This window comes from Cygnus olor, chromosome 8 (assembly GCF_009769625.2).
Source record: "Cygnus olor isolate bCygOlo1 chromosome 8, bCygOlo1.pri.v2, whole genome shotgun sequence".
NCBI classification, from domain to species: domain Eukaryota; kingdom Metazoa; phylum Chordata; class Aves; order Anseriformes; family Anatidae; genus Cygnus; species Cygnus olor.
In genome coordinates this window covers 31,116,683-31,139,090 of record NC_049176.1, presented here as the reverse complement: position 1 = coordinate 31,139,090, position 22,408 = coordinate 31,116,683, and the positions used below count along the sequence as shown (strand labels likewise).

General features: G+C 49.0%; 1 protein-coding gene across 5 annotated transcripts in view; it reads right to left on the bottom strand.

Annotated features, from left to right (window-relative positions):
- Nucleotides 1-22,408, bottom strand: part of PDE4B (phosphodiesterase 4B) — a 192,326-nt gene that overhangs the window by 64,923 nt on the left and 104,995 nt on the right. Inside the window, exon 1 of one of the 5 annotated variants that reach the window (XM_040565352.1) lies at nucleotides 14,390-14,524. The exons of the other annotated variants lie outside the window; for them this stretch is intronic. Within the exon in view, the coding sequence (XP_040421286.1) occupies nucleotides 14,390-14,436 (47 nt within the window). The 5' untranslated portion in view covers nucleotides 14,437-14,524. Of the gene's footprint in view, nucleotides 1-14,389; nucleotides 14,525-22,408 lie in introns of those variants that run through there. 5 annotated transcript variants of the gene reach the window in all.

The following is a 22,408-nucleotide window of genomic DNA, read 5'->3' as shown; positions in this document are numbered from 1 at the left end:
CAGCCCGCTGACACGGTGAACACGCGTGGGAAAAGCGAGGGCTTCCTGAGCATGGCAGGGCCCCAGTGTTGGTCCCGAGGGGCCTGCCAGCTGGTGATGGCAAAACACATCACGGAGGCAGCAAACGTCATTACCCATTGCACAGTATACCCATTATTTCTCTTTTTTTAATGGCTTTAACCTTTCTCACATCCTTGCAGCTTGCTCCCCATCCCAAAACAAGTCTGACGTGCCACGTGCCTTTACATCCAGCTTCTCAGCCACCTCACACCTCCTCTGCAGCATCGCTGGGCTTGCAGCACTCTGCATCTTTACAGCACTGAGCTGCCCATGTGTTTGAGTTCCTCAGGGAAGCTCAGTCCTTCTGCAAACCCTTTGGAGGGCTCCAGCCCTGTGCCTGGCCCAGCTCGTCCATGCCCTGCTTCTCAAAAGCTCTGGTGTGGCAGCAGAGAGCGCGCTGCTGGCACCCAAAACGTCCCGTAGTAACACTCTCGGTTTCTCTAGACCTGCAAATCTTCCCAAGACCTGCTGCAGGGCTCATTTTGATCTTACTTAATTAACAATCTCTTAGAAGACCTGTTTCATGCTGGAAAGCACTTGCTGGAATCGCTATTTTGGGGTCACTTGCTGCAAATCACAACGCTGTTCTGTCCAAAAGAGACAGAGACGTGGGAGCACAGAGGAAAATACAGCACGGCCCCGCACGACAAGAAACCAGATGCAGCCATAAGTCATCAAGGCCTGTAACAGCAAACAACGCAGCAATGCAGCCATAAATACTTGGAGATTAGGAAAAAAAAAAGTAGTGGAGAGCTTGCTACAATTGATTGCCGTTACGAATAATGCAGTAGGTGAAGTTTTCAGTGTGAATAAGCATAAATGTGTAGGCATGACACAAAATCACTATATCTGATTGCGGCTTAAGACTCAAAGCCATCACAATTAAAGCCCCATTCTTCCGCTAATAGAATTTAGACACCCTGAGAAATTATTGTATTTAGGGAGGTTTGTAGTAAGCTAATGAAGGGTGAGTTGGTAGAAGTCATCAAAGGGCAGAACGGGTCCATTAAAAAAAAAAGAGGAATTGCACAAAAATTGCAACTAACGGTTTCAAAACAAGAAAATAGTACGGACAGATGAATTACTCCAAGGGAGAAAAGAAAATTGTTTGGTTTGAGCGATGAAACACGTGTGAGAAAACACCTGGGATGAGTGGGGAGCTGCTGGAAGCCCCCAGGGCTTTTAACCCTTCCCGGGGTGAAGTGCCAGCGGGGGCACCTGCCCGCCCTAGCCGGGCTGAAGTGCAGCTTCTGAAACTTTGCCCCTCGCTTTCTGGGCTGCTGCTGACCTCCGGCAGAAATCAGGCTCATTTCTCCCTGCAGCACGAAAGCCGCCAGCCCCGAGCTCCCAGGTTAGAAAACCTTCCTGTAAATGTGTTTGCGGACTCGGAATTGGATGGCGTCCAAGAAAGCAATCAGTCACGGGGTGAGCCGGAGCGTGCACTGCCTGCCTGCCGGCCTCGGGCAGCGTCTGGAAAAGATCAAGATTACAGGCAGAGGGTGGGAGGGAAATAACGGGTATTCCCTTTGTACCGGTCCGTCGGGATAAAATGTGACATGCTATATTAATAACCTGGCGTCACCGAGCGAAACATCTGACCGAGGGGAACATAAAATACCAGGCAGATATCAAGGACCTGGTGGCAAGTCATGTGAAGAGCAAACAAGATAGCGGGGTGCTGCGAGATGCAACCGCAGAACAAAACCTCCGTGTCAGGCCCTTTTGTTCCCAGCAGAGCCAGCCCCGAACAGTTCGTGGTTTTCATCTTCTGCTACTTTAAATGGTCAAGGGAGGCTGTTCGGCACGCACAGCAGGAGAGACGGAGAGGCAAAGGGCATGTGCCATGCCTAGGTCACCCTGCCTAAGAGCAGGGATTCATTCCTGGTGTTTGGTAGGAACACGTCTTATTCGTGATGGCTTCAGCGTCCTTGCAGGGTATGCTTCAGGTTCTTAGCCTGCTATCGTAAGAAATGTTTTCAACAGTTTAATCTAACAATACAGGCACTTTGTGTGCTGTTAAACAGCCACACATTGAAATCGCTCAAGTTCTATCTAAACGTATACTCGCACTAGTCTCCAGAAGCAAAAGTAGAATTAACTCCCATCCCTTTTCATTGCAAGGTGGAAGCCAAGAGCCACCACCACTGAGAGCCTGAGACCACGACCATGGGCCCCCGATGGCTCTCCTTCCACCAGAAGAGTCACTCGGGGAGTACATAAAACACACTCATCTCCAGCTGAAATATGTATTTCCAAGGTTACTCTCATGGAAAGTTTTCAGCTGCAGCAGGCTCATTTGTAATCTGAGCACAATTCAACTAAACATGTGAGTTTTGTTTAAACTGCATTTAAATTAATGCTTTAAGTTTAGAATGTGTCCTAGGAATATTTTAACATCTGGAATGTCAGATTTAACACTGTACTAGCCGATACTGTGCACACTTAAAGAGCTATATGGGAACATGACACCCAGGGTTTACTCACACTGCTTTAACAATAAGCAATAGGAAACCTTGCATGCTTTTGTAAATTATGAAAAGGGGAAAGTAAAAAAGATATTTTTACATGTAAGTCCTTGTATACTGATTATTTCCTATTGTATATTTGTTCATATAAATCTATATTTTCTATGTTCATGGCATCTATGTAGTCTTCATCAGGCACGTGGCCTGCATCCTAAGGAAGGATACAGCTTCTCAAGCAAATCCACGATGCAGGAATGAGGATGAACACAACTGAGCTGCTTAATGACTGTCGAATTTAACTGATCAGTTAATAAAGCCCACTGGTTCGTCACAGTGTTAACACAGGAGCAGTGCTCCTTCCTAGACTCGTGGAGCAGCTCCGTGACCGTCTGAATGGCCTTTTGGGGCACTTGAACCTCTTGCCAGCATAAAGACAGTTCAATAGCAGCATTCAAGTCTAGAGTAGCTGGACTGGTGCACTCAGTCTTCACAAGAGGATGAAATTCTTGCTGCAACCTAAGAAAAATCACTTAGCACAAATAAGACCTTTTTTTTTAACCGCTGATTAAATAGATACTCACAAGATAGAGCACAATGGCTTTGATGGAGCCGTTGCAACCTATTATATAAATCCTCATTCATGCCCATGAGAGCTTTTCCTTTTCTTTTTTAATAACAGAAGAGAAAACGCAGCCATGTAAAGGATATTAAATGGAACAAAGGCGTGTGACTGGTAAGTTCACAGCCCAGAGCAGTGAAAGGACCCGGTGCTGGGCTGGAGCCGTCGGTGTCCCCGGCCGAGTGCTCACAGAGGCCGTGCTCACAGGCGCCCAGAGCTGCAGAATTACTCCTCTTCCAAAGATTTTGTCTGTTTACAGGATTAATCCACGGATGCACAGGAGTGCCCACGGGGAAAGCAAAATGTCCTGTGAGAAGCCAGTCGATACCTGGCAAGTGCCCCTTTCTCTACGCGCGCTCCTCCGCTGTGCGCCCACCGGCGGAGCCGAGCATCTTGTGGCCACGCAGGGAGCTCAGCCCGACCCCAGACAGCCCTCGGGGACCTGCAACCCACGGGCCCAGCCCGGAGATGACCTCTGTGAGCGGTCCCTTGAAGCACACGCAGCTTAATGCAGGTTTCGAGACTGCTTTAGCAGACGGGTTTTGTTGTTCAGCGCGCAGCGCACTACTTGCACTGCACATGCTGTTATGCTAACGTCAAACCTGACTGAAGGTAATACTTTTGCTACAGCTTTGGCAATTTTCTGTGTTTCCCCCTGAGAATTTTTTTTTTCTGAATCCAGTTCTTAACACATTTAATCTGAAATAAATATATAATATGGCACCAGCCATCAGCTGGTCTCATTAGCTGGGCTTGCTCTACCGGTGCTAAAGCTCGTCTTGGAAACCTGCAGTAAGCGTAGAGCTTAATAAAGCAGTTTTTAAAGCACTGTGTAATTTCGTTGCAGTAAAGCAAAAGGGGGTCAGCTTGTTCTCCTAGACTCCACTCCAAACAATTTATCGTCTTTACAGATGAAACAAATGTAGGCAGCCCTTTATGACTTCAGCGAAACTAGGCCATTCAATACATACCCACTTCAGAACTTCACTCACAGACGCTATTCATTCAGCTCATATTTATTCTCTGCATTTTCAAGAATGCCTTTTCATGCACTCCACACAGCCGGATACAGGTACAGCAGCTCCTTGGCTGCCTCTTTCCTCCAGCAAACTTCTCCTTCCCCGAGTGCCTCACCACGAAGTCCCAAATTGAGCCACGAGCATGTGGGCTCAGCGCCCCGCACCTCCGGTGTCCTGCACCGGGGAGCCCAGCGGTGGTGCTGAGGGACCAGACAAGCTGGCTCAGCACCAGCACCCTTGGTATTCGGTGTGTGCTGATCTCCAGGGCCCGTCACTGCAGACGTGTAATGGAGCATGCAGATCAAACCCCTTCCTCTCTGCTCCTCGGCACCACAGAAGTTCGCCAGGAGACCGACCGGCTCCTGGCCCCCGGACACAGCTGCAAGCAAGCAGAGCGACACGTGCCTACCCTCTGGGTGCTTTGCCAGTAAAACCAGGAATTTAGCTCACTGGAGTTACCGTCAGCATAGACTCATTCCTTCTCCTCCTGAGGTCACCCAGCGCTTTTGCTGGAGTGGACAAACGGTGCCGGGCAGGGGGTTTCACCCCGAGCTTCCTGCAGCGGCACCGGAGGAGCCCCTCTGAGCTGCCGGAGCCACCAGGGCAAGGTGGCCCCAGCAGAGATGAGTAAAGCAGACCCACAGCTAATGGTGAATGAAAAAACGACCTGAAATTTCAGTTCTGAATATATTTTTCTTACTGATTTTCCTCTGCTGGTGTAAGTCCCAACATCTGAGGCACTGCTGAGTTAGGTCTTTGCAGGGGTAGGGGGGGCCATGTCTGCAGTCCCCAGAAATTTGGCGTGACCCTGCTGGCACGTGCAGTACAAGGCTGAGGAGCCATCCTGGAGGGTGACTCGGGGCACGGGCTGTGGGAACACCCGGGCACAGCAGCGCCCTGTGGGACCGACACCGTACGGGGGGAACCTCCTCAGCGGGCACCGGCTCCTCCGCAGCTGCTGGCGGTGCAGAGCGCGATCAGAAATCCTGCACGTACCGAACGGGGGCTGTGGGAACGGGTGCCAGGGGGCCCAAGGCAAAGCAGAATGACACACCGCTGGGAAGGGCTGCACGGGAGGGAACCAAGGCTGGGAACGCCGCCGCAGAGCGTCCCCGCCGGCTCCGCTCTGGGTCCCACGGGCTGCACATGGGACTGGCAGCAGCCCCCTGCCACGCTCCCCCGGCACACGGGGGCTCCAAGGGCTTAGTTACCACCTTCCTTTTTTTGGGAAAGGGTTCCTGCCAGCAACCTGCCCCTCACTTTCGCAGAGCAGCAGTGCTGCTTTTTCTTGGGGAAACACGGACGAAGCAGCGCTTGGCAAAGGAACTGTTTACGCAAACAAGCAGAAAGTGGGGGAGGACGTGGGTGGCAGCGTGCGTTCCCTAAAAGCTCGTGATTTCCTCCTCCCTCTCCGGGGAGAGCTGGGAATCGGGAGGCAATGAGGACAACTCCTTAACCAGTTACAGATCCAGCCCTTCTCCTCCCAGGACACGAGGAGCCAGGAGCTCCTACACGGAATTTCACCACCGACTCATTTCCAAGACTGAGTGATTCTACCCCAAACATTTATTTATAAACTCACTGAACTAGTGAATGATGTTCTAAATAGCTTTGCAAAAAAAAAAAAATAAATAAACAAGGTAAGATTTAATCTCTTCGCTCTTCTTGCATTAAGTCATTCTGAGGACTTAATTTTAAAATACAGAAGTGTTCTGAGAATGTTTTGTAATTACAAACCAATAAGAAAAATCATCCAGGAGGAATAATTACATAATTTCTAGATGAACTCACTGCTTAGAAGAGCTCACAGCTTAGAAGAGCAGTAATAAATAGATCCTCATATCATTACTGTTGCTGCGGCTGATGACTCACCACTGTTACTGGGATCATATCCCAGAATAGTCATGCTACTCTGTGTACTGCATACAAAATTAGCCATGAGGGACTTACTATTAAATGAAACAGATTTGGGGTTTTAGGATTCATGTGGTCATAGCATAAAAACAAAAGCTGTTAAACATTTTACTGGGCTATATCAGACTGGCAGTACCTCCTCTCGGTCGGACAGACCCAGCCCCGCAGGCACCGACCGCAGGGCTTTGGGATGACAGTCCTGTGTCACACCCTTCTGGTTGGGCTAGCACAGGGCAGCCCTGTCACACCCAGCAGCTAAAACCTGCCATCTCGAGAGCAAAATGCAAGTACTTTGACAGAAACGTGAAGGAACAAGTGCAGGTGTCTGATACAACTTATTAAAAGGAAAGAGATCATCTAGTTAAAATTGGTGTGCCCTACCGAACCAAAGCCAATGGTGTATTGCTTTGATGGAGCCTAACTCAAGATGCACACCAAAGCAGAATGAAAAGTTGAAATTTCCTGCTACTAAACCAGCCTCTTGGCCTCCAGCAAACCTGCTAGAGACAGCAGTGGTTTGCTCTAAGGGATCCATCCATGCTTGCACATCATGTATGTGGTGTTTATGCTTACGTGCCCCACCTAAGGGTGGTTCGTTTGCACTTTTCAGTGAATAACACAAGCGATCAAGCTGTACAGCAGATGTCTGGGTAAGCCATAGAAGAGACTGACAGTGGGAAAGCAGCCCCCCAGCTTCTCAGGCTAACTCCTGAGCATGTCCTGTTCTTCCATCTTCAGCACTACCTGCACCTCTAATTACATACACATAACCCTCTTCACAAGGGATTTGCTAGAAAGAACATTAGGACAACTGAAGTTTACTTTTCAGCTGAAAAAGCACCCTCTCTTTGTGCATTATAAGATGAACAAGTGAAATATTTTTTGTTCTTTTTTACAAGTTTTATCCACTTTTGAATTCACCGTAAATTCCTGCAAAATACTCTTGGTTCCCTCTCAGCTCTCACAGCAAATGACATTGAGCACGTGCACCACTGATATGGGCAAACAACTAACAGGCTAATACTGCTCATCACTTCTCTTCCTGTAAATGAGCCCTGTTCTCAGATTTCCACCCGTTTTGTGTGTATCCTCTGGGTGAAATGCCAGCTATGACACAGCACGCTGACAGCAAGCACAGTCCCACCACGTTCTCCTGTGTTCATCATCATCTCTTGGCCTCTGTGCACACTGTCGCTCTTCAGATCAGCAATGTTTTCACTCCAGCCCCTTCCTTGGGTCATGCTGTTCCTCTGTAAATAGCTGTAAATGTTCTCTTCCTGGCTATTTCTCAGCCTTATCGATTTTCAGAGAGTGCCCTTGTACTAAAACCCGCCGCATCTGGTTGGAGTTTCTCTCCACCATTCAATACGAATGTCATTTATTCCCTGCCTCTACTTCTCCTTACCAGCTTGGCAACACTTTTCAGTTTAGCGGCATCTCTTCATTTAATTAGCTTGCTGTTTATTTTGTTTTCCAGATCATTAACAAAAAGGTTAAATAAAACCATATGCAGCACAGTCACTGAGATACCAACCAAGAACCTGCCCACAAGACGCCACGTGGAACTTCAACTGGATTATGGCCGAGGTAACTGCAGTGAGCCTTTACATTTTTACTAGTTTATTTTTGCACTTCCTCAAAATGAGGGATATTTCATGGAAACTAATATAAATAAATAAATAAATAAATAAACTTAAAATCCACTTGCTGGATTGTTCAAACACAGTGCAAGTCACAGCATTGCTCACCAAGCACAGGGTAGTGATGACCACTCACAATCCCTCCCTGCTCACAATAACTGCGTGCGGCTCTTTTGCCCTTCAGCCTTGACATTTCACTCCTCCTCACCACTTTCTGGCAGGATTCAAGCCAAGTGTGCGCTCAGAACCGGTTTGTACTTTGTCTGGAGGCGAACAGTAAAGCTCATGCCCTGTTCCTACAGGTGGGCAATGCAGCTGGAGCCGCGGCAATCAATGGGGAGAGGGGCTTGATGCTTTAGAGAAAGGAAAAAACCAAACCCACGGTGGGTTCCTCATGCCGACCGGCCGGCCTGGTGCCCTGCGTCCTGCCAGCGGAGCCATTACCAACATGCTACCACCTCAAGCAACTTAGTTCTACCTCTTTTATACAAGCTACACCTTGAGATATTACCAGCCACGCTAATTCTCCAGGCCTTCCTTTTGGGATGTTGGCAATTTTTAAAAAAGGCCACTATGTTCATTTCTTAAGAGAACTCCTGTCCTCCAAAGCAGCACACAAACTTACCAAAAATGTTTATTTGTCTTCGTAACAAACCAACGAGCTAACTAAAGCAGCATTCAGATATGTAATGTTTGCTTTTCAGCAGACTCCGCTAAACGTCCTCACACACCAGGCCATGCAGCCCTATGGTTTCTGCCAGGAATCATAGAATATCCCGAGTTGGAAGGAACCCATGAGGATCATTGAGTCGAGGAGATCCGTCCCCGTCAGGCTTGAGCCACAGGGGGGCACGGTGGGCCGGGTGGCAGGAGGAGGACAGCCGTGGGGTGCCGTGAGCCGAGGCCCTGCCCTGTGTGAGGTGGGCTCAGGGCTCTGCGGGGCCCCCCGGTCGGTTCCATCAGAGGGAAGCACCTTGTCCAGCCAGATCCTGCCTCCTCCAGCGCTGCCTTCATCCTCACACGCAGGAAAGCAAACGCTTTCAGAGTTTCTGAGCTTAGGCTGTAAGAGTTCTGCCGATCTCTGCAGACAGCAGTTCCTCCCGCTGTGAGGGGTTACCTCAGGCTCCGAGGAGCGGCCTCTCCCTGCAGGACCTCGCCAGTGCTCGCCGGGCCCTCACAGCCCTCTCCCAGCATGTCCCTCGTGACAGCCGACGTGGATCCCCCAAGTTTCACTTCATGCTCTACTGAAAGCCAAATACTGTCTGTCAAGTCCCGCTCCTCTCCCAGTTCCCCGGCTTCTGTAAACAAACCCACCAATCGCATATGCTGCGCTTTGCTCATGCTTGTGCTTTTGACAGCGGGCCAAGCACCGAAATCAAAAAGCTTCTGCGCCAGTGTAGGCAGCACAGTATATGCACGTAAATGTGGCAAATCGTCCCTTAGTAGGCTCTTAATGATGACAGATTTTAATCCCGTGGAAGTAATTGCCCAGACCACCACCTATTCAGTTCTACAAACACGTGCTATATTTGCTTTTTCCAGTCTTCTGCTTTTTCTATGCCCCTACCCCAAAAGCACGTTACTCAAATCACCAAATAATGCCTTCACTACATTACTTTATATTGCCAACCTGTCATGTTTTATCCACAGCTTCCAAGCATATTGTATAATAAAATCAGGCCCTTTGGACTGACTCAGCTCCCTGCCATGTCACTAACAGGCCTGCACCTACTGCCTTCCTCTAAGATATCATGAGTATGCTGTGGGTTCATGTGTCCTCCAGCTTTCAGGAGAGAAAGCTTTAGAGAAAACCTAGAGAAAAAAAAAAACAAAACAAAAAAAAAACAAAATTTTTCTCTTTTAATGGCAAATCTGGGGTATTTAATATGCTTTGTTTAGGTGCTAAAAGGAGTCCCAGCAGCTCTCTGGAAAGCACAGTTAAAGCTATCTAACCCTGAAGCCCTCTGACGTTTGTGTTACAAACCCAAGTTTTGTGCTGATACCGAGTCCAGGCACAGACACGGCGCCAGCACCCGCCAGCCCCGGGAAGGCAGGAGCACTTTTTGCCCTCTCCAAGAAGTTCTTTTTCTTGCACTTGTATTTTGCATGCTCTGGAATGCAGATGCTTGTTTCTAAAGCTTTATCGGGATTTCCTGCATAAACCTCTTTTACAGAGGTTAATAACGGGGATAAAGATTTCTTGTAGCTACAAACGTTCAGTTATCTGTTACAGTGAATAACATGATGAAAAAAAAAAAAACAGGCTTGAAATTTGAATCCTGCAGAAAGCAGGAGGGAAATTTTGGATACCTACCGCACTGGTTTTGGTCATATTGGAAATTCTAAACGGCAAGGAGGCTGCATGGAGCTGCTCTTCTGCATCTTGAACCTTTGCCCCATTTATCACAGGTGATCCCTAATGCTTATTATAATTGCCGCTTTAGTTATTGAAATACTAACTACATATGGGATGTAAAAATAGAAAAAAACAGGAAAAGTTTTCCAAGAAACAAGCTTCGTTTTTATCCTTGTGAATTAACTACCAGCGATGCATCCCACAAATGGATACCACTCCGGGATGGGAGCGAACGCACCCATATTCGCACAGCCCGCACCGGTGCTGGCCCGAGGGCACAGCAGGGTTGTCTCAGAAACATCATTCCTGTCCCACAAAGCTCTCGCTCACATCTTTAGGCCCACTCTGCAGAAATGCTGCTGCTTCCTTAAAAAGCACTTGCTTGCATCTAGATACAAAAAGGAAAAAAAGTTCTTAAAAAGAGTGTGGTATGAAGAGAAGGATTCCTGATGCCCACCAGAGAACCAGAAGCCTGATCAGTCCAGAATCACCCTTCCTGCGTTTGTTGCCTTTCTGTGAGCGCCCAAAAGGCAGACGGGGATGGCTGGAAGGCTCCCAGGGCACCCATGGGCCCGCACAGCATGGTTTGGCTGCTGCACTTGCCCAGGTTCATGCGACCGAAGGCCCGCGGCAGCTCCATCGGCGCCGCACCAGGGCACCATAGACAACGGCCCCGGTAGAACTGTTCGGCTCACCCAGAGAGTGTCTTCTTTTGTTCAGTGCAATTAGCAATGAAAATGGGATTAAAAACTGCAGGTGGCGAGTGTATTAAAACACTGAAGCTCTTTGCTGAATTCTGCAAGTTGATTTTTTTGGGAAGAAAAAATAAAATTCCAAGGTGGCAAAATCGTTGCTTTTCCTATAAAAGGATTTAATTATTTTTACAGGATCCCTCTCCTCCCCCAGTTATTAGTACATTCTGTTGCTTTTTTAGGTAGCAATCAATATAAACGCTAGAAAATAAAAATATCTGCAAGGTTTTAATAGAAGTTCACCCTTCTTAGCTCCTTTTTCTTTTTAGGGAAATCACACCACATATGAGTATGCCACAATTCCATCAGTCTAATGAAAGACGAAAACAAGCCCAAGAAGCAATCGAACTGGGATGCTGTGCGATCCAAAGGGTTCCTGTTGTTATAAAGTTACAAAGATTATTTCATTTGCATTCGAAGTAAATAATGTAAATATGATAATGCAGCTATGGCAAGAGAAGCCCCATTGCTCTAGGTGCTGCCTTCTGCCTTGAAGAAGCAGCTTGGATAATGCAGGCAGAGACACCGGGACGAGGCCCAGCGTGCTGGGACGGGGAAGGCTACTGGACCCCCAGAGCCACTTCTCCACAAGAACCCCTCTGAAACAAGCTTTTCAAACAGCAAAAGCAAACGCCTGTCTTTCTTTGGATTGCTCAGAGCCAATTAAAGCACAATTATCTTATTGTTAAAGATCACGCTTCAGCCAGGCATTGTCTTCACTGAAGACACATTTCAACAGTGCTTTCTTTTTGCTTTTTACAGCCATTTGTGAGCATAAGAAAAATATTTGGCTTTCTCTTCCTAAATTGTGCCTACAGATTTCTGAACTACGTCCCTCAAACACACTCCGTGAATATAAATCGTTTCTTTGTTGAAGATCCTACCCATTTATAGAAGGCTACGGAACTAACACGGGAGGAGAAGCGAATCGTTGGGGTCCCGCAGGTAACTTGGAGGCAAAGGGGTTTTAGGCAGGGCGGTGGGCAGGGGCGGCCCTGGGCTGCACCCAGGGGACACCGAATGGGGGCAGCCACCGGTGGCTGCAGAGATCGAGGGAGCGAGAAGGGTGCGGGGATCAGACCGGGCCCTTCAGTGAGTGACACCTGCCAAGGGCATCGCGAATACTGCATGAATCGAGGCCAAAACACTGTTAGCCTCAGACAGACCGCCCGAGTTTCACCCCAGTAACTTCCAGAAGGAAGGCAGAGGAATTGAAAGGATATGTTAAACATTTTCAATTCAAGTAGTTCAAGAACAAATTTACAAATCAGGGTCAGTCTATATGGTACTACAGTCTGCAAAACACTTCCAGCCTCACGTCCTGCACCCCTGCCCTGCACCCTGACCCATCCCTATGAGCAGGCACTGACCAGGGAGGTTCCAAAACGAAACATTATTCGTTTCCAAAAGGGAACATTATTCGTTTCCAAAAGGGAACATTATTTGTTTCCAAAAGGGAACATTACTTGCTTCCAAACCGGAGTGTTATTCAAACGATTTCCAGCACTGATCCAGCCAGGGATGGAGCTGCACCGTCCCAGCAACATCCCAGACACCGTTAGTGTCTGTTTTTAACAACCCCTTTGCGATGTACAGCAGGTGCTTGCTCACTTGCATACCCACCTATCAGTGCACGGTTGCTGGGCTGATTTGTTCTAATTAATACATTTTGGATAGTTCAGGATTGATGACCAGTTATGCTGTCACCAAAGCCTACAGCACCATTATTTTTTTAATTCAAGTTTTGTTAAAGAGTTTGTGTATGCGTGATGGGACAGAGGAAAGGGAAGCTCAAAAGAGGACCAAAAATGTATTAAACAACAACAAAATGCCTGGTCTAAACCACCCCAAACTGTACTGGTCGACCACATCAGCTCAGTGGCCCCCTTGTCCGGGCGACTCATTGACAGCCCTGACGCCTGCGATCGCGGTGCCGCGGGGCTTTATTTCAGCTCTACATTTCCCTGAGCTAAAATTACTCCTGCCACTCTCGCTGTGTGCTGTGCACCGTCCCTGGCACCTGCGGGCTGCAGCTGCAAAACGTTTCCCACCCCGTCGGCCCGAAGCAGCGCTCCTCGGCCCCGGCACGCGGCGGCTCTCCCGAAGAGGAGCGCACGGCAGCAGGCCCACAGCTCCCGCTGCCACAACCGCAGGGAACCATCTCCGGATGGGCCTGCTCCGCGTTCTGCCCGTGCAGCAGTCCCTGCTGTGTCTCGTATCGGGGCTGTTTGGTGCTGGCTCGGCACCGAGGACACCTCTCGGCTCCTTCGCTCGCCGGCTGCGCGCGGCTCGGGCACCAGGCGCAGGGCGGCGTTGCCTCTGTCTGCCAGGATCCTGACCAAGACACTGCGTCAGAACTCCTTCCCGCATCGCGGACAGACGTACGAGGATAATGCATTTTAATAATGCATCAGTAACGCATTTTTCCTCTTCTCTAAATATTTACCACTTCAGTCTCCTGTCCCTGAAGCGCCACCCGCTGCTGCCCACGACTACCAGTGTGGTGCCGGAATGGGAGAGCACCTGCACGTCTGTAAGGCGCCGTCCAGGACCTCGGAGTTTGCATTACCCTGTACACGCACTGAGCTACAGCTTCATCAGAGAGCCTAGCGCGGAGGGGCCGCAGCGGAATGTGTCGTACAAGCAGTAATAACGCAGAGAATTTATTCTATGTAAGAACAGAATACACGCTTGTATGTGCGAGATTAGCAAATATAATCCTTGAACCTACAGAATATTGAATTCTCTAGGTATTGTATATGCTGACAGGGTATCTATAGTTCTATATAGAGCACACAGATTATCTGCAACTACAGGAACACTTACACCACTCTATCCGATAACTTCCTACCGTAACTCCGAGAGCAGAGCCCCACCAGTGAAACCAGCCCCGTCCAGGGGCAGAACACTTCACGAGGACAGCACCACACGCCGCGGGCCCAGCCCTGAGCCCCTCCAGCGTCTCCCCCAGCCCACGGCCGCCAGCCCAGGGCAGAGGCAGAGCCGCAGCCACCTCCGGGCACTGCGGTGCCACTTCCACTGCCAGCAGATCGGAAAAGTTACAGAGGTAACGCCACCAAAGCGTGCAAGAGAAAACGCGTTTCAGGGACTCATTTACTTTTTTTAAAAGAAAATGTATTTTCTCACGCAGCTTTTTTAGGCAAAAACCTCCCTCTTTCGGTTTTGAAGTAAGCCTTGCAAAGCAAATAACTGAAAAATGGCCCTCACATATGAAGATCTTGGAAAGTGACTCAGAAGTATGCACGACAAGGACAGATTGCAACAGAAATAATTCAGCACAATACAACAGTTCCCGTCCTTTTCGTGCCCCCCAGTCCCCAGGCGTTAGGGTGCCAGCGGTCCCAGATCGAGATCTGGTCAGACCTGAGAGAGCAAAAGGAAACACTCAGCAAGCACCAGGGAAATGTCAGGACTCGGGGAACACGTACGGCCTCACCAACACCTCTCCGCTTTTTGCAGACGTAAAGCTGCACACTTCCAAGCTCTTTTGCCCACCAGAATTGCACCGATCCAGACAAACACAAGTACCAAATTACCACTTACCAAATCCACGAATGACGGCGACTACGTGTAATATTAATATTTAACATCTTCCAAGACAGTATTTCTCTTCTAGTCGCCTGAAAACACTCAGTACATTTCACGCTTACTCCCAGCTTCTGTCTTGCCTAAGTTTTATCAGTGGCATACAGCTACTTGCAGGAGTTTTTGTTCTTTCTGATTACATGTCAACTCCCATTTCAGGGTGGATGTCACTTTATATATGAATGCAAATGACTTGGCAATCAAAACGTGAGGGTGCCGTGGAGCAGCCTCTACAGACTCCCATATTTCTTCATCTACATCAGAAAAAAAAAAAAAATCTATTTCTGGCAAAACCCTGACTGTAGTTTCCTGCTCTCATTTGTATAATCCCTTCCAATGACACTGACACAGGAGAAAAAAAAGAAAAGCGTGCATTTTCCAAACTCAAGAAGCATCCCCGTGTTCCTGTTTATCCTTCCCAGGTCACGCTCATCGTTCATTCAGCCGCCGCCGTCGCCGATGAACCCGAGTTTCCCGAGGCTCCCGCGTCCCGCGCACCCGCGGCGGTGCTGGTGGCACCACGGGGCAGGAGGAGAGGGCACCTCTGTCACTGCAGCGCGTCCCGGTGACACCAGGAGCAGCCCCGATGACGAGCCGGGAGGGAGCAGGGCTCTATGACAAAAGGCCTGGATTAGCAGTGACATCGAACTGCAAGAAACAAGGAAGCTTTCTGAAGGCTTCAGGCGCTCTGCAAGGGGCTGTGCTGGCCATCCTGCATAAACACCGGCGCGCTCTTCTTCGTTCCTGTCACCCGGGGACGTGTCGGTGTTTACAAGCGGGGCCGCTAGCTGCCTTTCCAGCCCCCTCCTTGTGGTCGGAGAGGTGCTCTGGCGCTAGGAAAATCCTCCGAGCAGGTACGTCCACAGCCGCAATCTCATCCAGAGGCTCTGAGCAAGAGCAGATTTGTACGTCTCTGCATAAAGTGGAATTTTACAGGATGTACATTGAAGCCCTGCTGCTAACCATCCAGCCCTGCACAGCTCGCGGTGCACGGAGCCGGGTGGTGCACGGAGCCCCTGCCACCACCCCGGGGACGCTGCCGGGGACAGCCCCGGTGCGCAGGGCACTGGGCACGGTCCCTGCCCCGCACCGCCGAGGGGCCCGCGTGGTGACAGGGGAGGGCTGATTTAGGACGGGGAACTGAAACCGCCGGCGGCAGCAGCAGCCCTTGGGTGGCTCGGGAATGCTGGAGGCGAACCTGCCCACTCCGCACCGCTGCCAGGCGGGAGGTGACAGCTCCGGTGACGGGCTGAGATGCGCTGCCCGGCTTTCTGCGAGGGCAGCGAGGGGTTCGGCCATTCAGAAACACGCAGTATGGACGGGCACATTTTCCATTCACCGGGTATTTTCTCCCAGGGATGTCTCAAGACATTTCCCTTCAACATCCAAAGGGAAGGGCTTTTAGGATCAGCTGAAATCAGATGCAACAAAGGCAAGCGGCCACCCTGCCCAGAGCCTCCACAAGGTGTGAATGTGCTTTACCATCCACCAGAGCCACACGCGATGCCGAGGGCGAAACTCCTTGACTGTGCCACCGGCCATCAACCAGCACCAGGCCACAGCCAGCACCCAGGTGGAAACATTCATCCATGTCCTACTGTACTGGCCGACGCTGAAAACACTTTGCAAAAAATGTAGGTGTGATTAAAATACACCAAAAAAGGAATCGTGCCTATTAAGATGGAGTAGGGTTAACCAGCACCTAAATAGTTTGGACCTTCCCAGTTGGTTTGCTGCATATCTACGTTTGTCTGTTTGTTTTGAAATGAGCCAGTTTGACATGAAATGGTGAATTATTTTGCCTTCAACTCTGTGCAGATTGGATTTATGCATCTTATATATGAAAAAAGCCCACAAACATATACGGATGGAGAGAAATACACAGATACATAGCCATACCCAAACCTGCAGCCCCAGCAGCAGACTGTGCTTGCACAGCAGGCCTTGGACAAATGGCCACTTGTACACGCAGCCAACAGAGATGTCAGTCCTGCAGTTATGGGCCCCAAAAAGGGAATTTGCATCTTCAAAAGTCATGTTATAAGTGGAATGCATGTTGTTTTGGACATAGTTGCACACTCCAATCAGGAAATATTTTAGGCATTTCTTCACAATGCGGACGTTTCTAGACCGGAACTCCATCCTGCCCTCCATTTCTTTGGAGAAACAAAACCCAGCATCACAACCGTATTGTAAACGTGTAGGCTTTATACATCACAAAACCACTGATATACCTCATACGCTGAAAAGCACTGCATGCAGAAGTTAAATTAAACAGCAACACCCGTGGGGCAGGCTGAAACCTAATTTACCATTAAATAAGAGAAACTCAGCTCACTTAATGAGCTTAACCCAAGCCTGTGGCCATCTCAGTGCAGATGTCAACGCTGTGGGGCTTTGGGTCTAACAAACTGCCACCCTCACAATCACCCCCACGCCCCTCCGCAGGCTTCCCATCCCATTTGCACCAAACAAGCTGAAAGTGTTCACGATTTCATGAGGCACACGGAAATTCCGAGGCAATATGCTCCTGTTGCCCTAGGTGATCCTGCCCTTTTTTGCTTTTCCTTAGCTCTCAGCCTGGCACATTGAAATATCCCAAAAATGGCCTTCAGTGTGATTCTCATTGGTTTTGTCGAAAAAGACCAAACGAATTCACTGTTCACTTGGTAGCAAAGTTTCCGTGTGCTATTGCTTCTCTTCTATCTACTCAGAATCTGAGATTCTGCATTTTCTGTCCCTGCTCCCATTTCTACAGTATCTCACTTCGCGTTTCCAACCCTCTCTTTCCCTCGAGCATCCTGAACTTGATGTGGATAATTGCAGGGAACACGGCAGTAATGAAACGGTGGCTGGGTGGGAAGGACCATGTCTTTCTCCTGTTTTTTTTTTCTCCTATAGCTACTCAGACAGTTGAATAATTATCCCCCATTAGAGACCCAAATGAAAAACCAACACGACATACAAGAATGTAATTCCAAGGCTACGCTCAGGAGCCACTTTTCCCTTACCTCTGGGTCTCGCCACGAGTGCCCTGCCTCCTACTCCCACACCAACTCTATCACACATGCTTTAAAAATCATCAAATAGCTCATTTTGATCCTTACCCACTGGGTGCCACAGCTGCATATTTAATGTCTATTAATTAGAGGGCTCTGCAGGCCCTACTAGAGATGAACCCTGGCCCCATGGGTTCACCCCGGCCACCCCAACGCCCGTGCTCGAGGGAAACACCTTGAGTGCGTTCTGTGAACAATTGCGGGGATTCTTACAACCACTTGATAGGAAAGCAGCAGATAACATTTCTCCTGTCTTTCAGACAAGTTACATAATGCACCTATTGTGCAACCGGAACGCTATCATGCTGGCTTAAAACACTCCAGGTCCTCCAGCACTTTTTTTACCTTTTTTTTCCCCTCGATCAACAGCAGATTGCTGCAAAGGCTCAGGAATGTTCTCTGTCCCCAGAAGGTACAGATACAGTAGCCTGAAAAAAACTGCCTGATATTTTTGATATTTTGAGACGAAACAGAAGCACAGTACCTTTATCAAAATGTTCGCATTTCATGGTATCTCTTTCCAGATTAAAAGCCTTATACAAATTCAGAAGTATATTGGGGTTTTCGCTCCTAATAAATAAGCTATTAAAACACTGAGATGAATATTTTGTCTTCCTCCTATGTGTTAATAGTGGCAAATCAGGATAATATACAAACATCCTATCTTATAATCTGAAAGCATGAAAATCGTTCCGACCTGTCAGAAGCAAACTCCCCATCTCCTGCTGCTCCCTGGTATTTTATTAGCTCTTTTGCAGAGCAGCACTGACCCTTTTGCAAATGTTTGCGCCGTTGTTTTTTCCAGCACACGCAACTACCAGAGGCTGATTTGCAGAGTACAAAGCTATCTATTGATTTGGAAGGGATGTGATTGCCTGGGCACCAAACAAACTACTCGGCCATGCAGAAGGTTTTCATTCATTCTTTCTTTCTGGCCACACTGATTCATAATGATGACATCCTGATCTGCAATTCAAATTCCCTTTTTTCTCTAAAGTAGGCTGCCCAAGGAGTGCATTGCCTTACCAACCCTTATCTTAAATACCAGCATCTTCCCTGTAATACTAGAAAATATTTAAGAAATGCAATCATAAAGCATATATCCACTTAAAATGATTAACTCATCAAACATAAGTTTAAGATAATCTTTTTTTCTTTAATTCTTAAATTCTGATCACCAAATAATGAGCTCTTACTGCCGTAAGCTGACTCGACACCTGCCAGTAACTCAGCATGCCAGGAAATTGCCTGCTCCAAAACCGAGCTGGACCTCATGCAGGCTGTTCTGCGAAAGGGGCGTGCCAAAACCCCACAGGAATACATCCCTGAGACAAACCGAGCGCAGGACTGCAGCAGGTAGTGAGCACAGTCACGGGTGAGCATTCATCGGGGACCTGCTCGCAGGAATCTCCTGCCACCAGCCCTTGCCCTGCCCAGGGCCGTGCTGCCTGGGGCTGCTCGGGCATGAGGGCAGCCGGAGCCCGGAGGATGTGTGCCCACCCTGGGCCCTGCCTCTTGCTCACTTTCTGAAATAAATACAGGCTCTGTGGGGCTCAGAATAAGTATGTGAGAGAGCCAGCACCGGCATGGCAGGGCCTTCAGCGGTGGTGTCAGTGGCAGTCACCCTGCTCTCTGCAGCGGTGCTATGAACAGACCCCAGACAGACGCAAACATAAAGCCCCCCCAGGAGCAGCCCGTCTTTTCAAAGCAGACACTTCTCCTCCAGCTGTCTCGCGAGCACCTTCCCTCCACTCTTCCCATGGATAAAACCCTGTTTTCAAATGGGTAAAATTCAAGCTAAGCAACTTAAATGTGGAAGAGGAGGTGTTTCAAAGGAAACCACGCACCTGTGCTGCAGAGAGCCTCCCAGGTGCACCAAATGCGCGACCTGGCTCTTACGTTCTACCGCAGCCCAAAAAAGCAGCATTTACGTAAAAAATGCGTGCGATGCCTTTGAGCTGAGCAGGTGACTGCTCCGGCATTGAAGCAGGCAGCGTGCTTTATGCTCCGGCTGGGAGCAGGTACGGGAGGGAACAAAGTACAGCCCCCTTCAAAGGGAAACCGAGACTCGGGCGGGCTCGGCTTCTGTCGCGCCGCTGCGCACATTTGGGATGGTTTCACGTGGAAACCAGCGCTCCCCAATTCATCAAGGAGAGGGATGGCTCGTCCTGCCTTGCCGCCACAGCGGCGTTCAGCCGATGCAGGAGGCAGAGGCAGGAAGGCAGAAACCAAACAGGAACCGCGGGCGGACTTGGCCAGAGCAGGCGCGCCGCCGCTCATTCCGCAGGCTGCTGTCAGCTAGCAGGAGACAGGCAAAAAGCGTGCGTACAAGAAGCAGACGAGACCAAAGGGGAAAAAAAAAAAAAAAAAAAAAAAGAAAAGATGGAAAATCAGCTCAGTGATTCTCAATCCACCCTGCAACTTCGCGGCGAGCCTTTCTGAGAAGTTTCCAACAGAAAATAACGCAACGAGCTGACGCCAGCAGCGCATTTATAGATGCAAAGCCATGTCATGACTTTCTCCAGGTCCCGGTGCTGACCCGTCCCACAGCCCCCCTGGGACCGGTCCCATCCACCTCTCGCCAGCAGACCACAGGACGGCATTTCAGAGTGCACATTTTTGGTAACAGCACGCCAAAACCTTAACGCTACACCTGCACTGTACAGAGCAGAAGTACATGTGCGGAACAGGTTTCCAACCGGCTTACATTTTGATCTACAATTTTATTATGCCTTTAGGGGGGTTTAATTTTATATTCCATTTTAGCTACTTCCAAACTCTAAAGCTTTCTCAAACCAATTTGTGGCAGAGATGCTGCAGGGGACGTGAGTTCCCACGGCAGCATGCGAAGTGACTAAACCAAAACCAATAATCATTTATCTGATTGAAGCAGAAACTACCACAAATTTTTCAAAATGAGCTTTATGCCTAACACGAAATTTATTAGCTCTCGATGCTCCTGTTCTTTTGAGATGCGGCCGCTGCATTACCTCGGTTGGTAAAGAAACACTTGCTGCTGGTTGCTTTATGGATGGAATTTGGTGAAGTAACAGAGAGAAGGTGCTGTAAGTGTTTGTATCTCGGGATATCGCCACCTGTAACAGACTGGCAATTAGAGGTGAGGAATCGCAGGATGCTTAAGCGGCAACGTGTCGAACATCAGGAGGCTTCCCAAGCTTCTCCATTGGTGGAACCACCTGGAGAACCAGATGCTAACCAGCAGCCTGACCCCAGAGCCTCCTCTGCCCTCCTGACCACTTCTGCAGGCCAGGGAGACAGCTGAGCGGTGGGCCTGGAGCCCCACACCGCGCTGGGCTTCTTCTGGGCGAGCACATCAGACACAGCTCTGGGGCCTGCTGTGGCCTGAGCGCTTGTGAAATCAAATACGTACAGCCGGACTGATGTTTAGGTATCCGTGAAGAGGGCCAGCCCTCTGGATGTGCCTACGGCCTCCAGCCCGGCCACGGTTCGGCCTGGTACCCGCAGCGCGCGGCGCTCACCTCGCTCGGGTCGTGCCGTGCTGCGGCGGCACGCAGCTCCGCCGGCTTCGCACGCCTCACCTACAGCACGGATGTGTGCGTGAAAAGAATCATCGCCTCTTCAACACAGGTCATAATATTATGACTTATTACCCTCAACACTTTATTTTCGTCTTTTTTTTGTCTTCAACCCTTTAAGCTGCAGTGTTCAAGAGCATTAGCTTTCATATCTACTTGAGCGAAGAAGGGATATTTTTACATTATGGCAGTTTGTGTTAAAACAAGCAGATGACAATTTGGGAGTGCAGTACTTAAGGAGCTATTTCCTGACAGGAGACGAGGGAAAGCAGCAGTTTCCTCAGGTACTCAGATTGCTCCTTTCTGCTCTCTTCCATAACGCAAACTCCCATCATGCTCTCAATTTCCTTTCAGTACAAATCCATCTGCATGAAAATATTTTAAAATATTTTCTATTCCATCCAATTTCGTGACAAGAAAAAAGCCCCAATACAGACAGGAAATTTTAAGTACGTTCTCCGTGCTTCCTCAGTTGCAACCAGGTATTTCACATCTGCCGTGAGCCATGGCCACGGCCTCACCTCCAGCTCTCACCTAACTCCTGAGCCTACTGAGTGATTCCCCCGAAGAGAGGCTCCTCAGCATCGCCCGTCCCTGCACATTTACCCCTCAGCCTCTGCTTGAGCAGACACGATCCAGCCGCCACCCGCTCGGGGCAGGCTGATGCCAGCCCAGCGAAACCAGCAGCGAGGCCACAGCCGCTCCACGGCGCGCAGGGACGGCACAAGGCCCTGTAGGACAGGACACAGAGAAGGCTCGCACCTACACGTCCCAGAACAAGGCTCTTTGTACACCTTTAACATACGTTACAATCCCTGATATTTGGATTGTCACTCTAAGGAAGACAGTACAATATTTGGAACCCCAAATAGTAGGGAATCTTCAGTTTCTCTGACCCCTTCTGAATCAGTTTTCAGAAGCTAAAACAACACCGCCAGAGTTATCAATGTTATGATTTTGTTTAATGCATCATTTCCTTGGCGTATTGAAAGTTCCCTTTCAATGATAAGTCTCTTTAACAAAGAATTAACTTATATTGACAATAGCTGTTTTTTCATATTGAAATGACTCTCATTTTAACTTCCAACATTAGAATAATATGCATCTCTACTTAATTCATTCAAGCCAGCAGACTTTGTGCAAAATCAGAACAATAATACTTCTTAAACAATTGGCATACTCAACGAACGTGCCATCATTACACCAGCACACCACGAAATACGCACGGAACACAGAGCAACGATTTGCTCTGAGCTTGCTCTGAGCCAGGTCCGTGGAGGGTGAGGTCTGGGGTGGCACGCAATTCTCAAGAAAAAAAATCGATCACCAGAGAAGAACTGCACCTGGTGAGCACACGCACC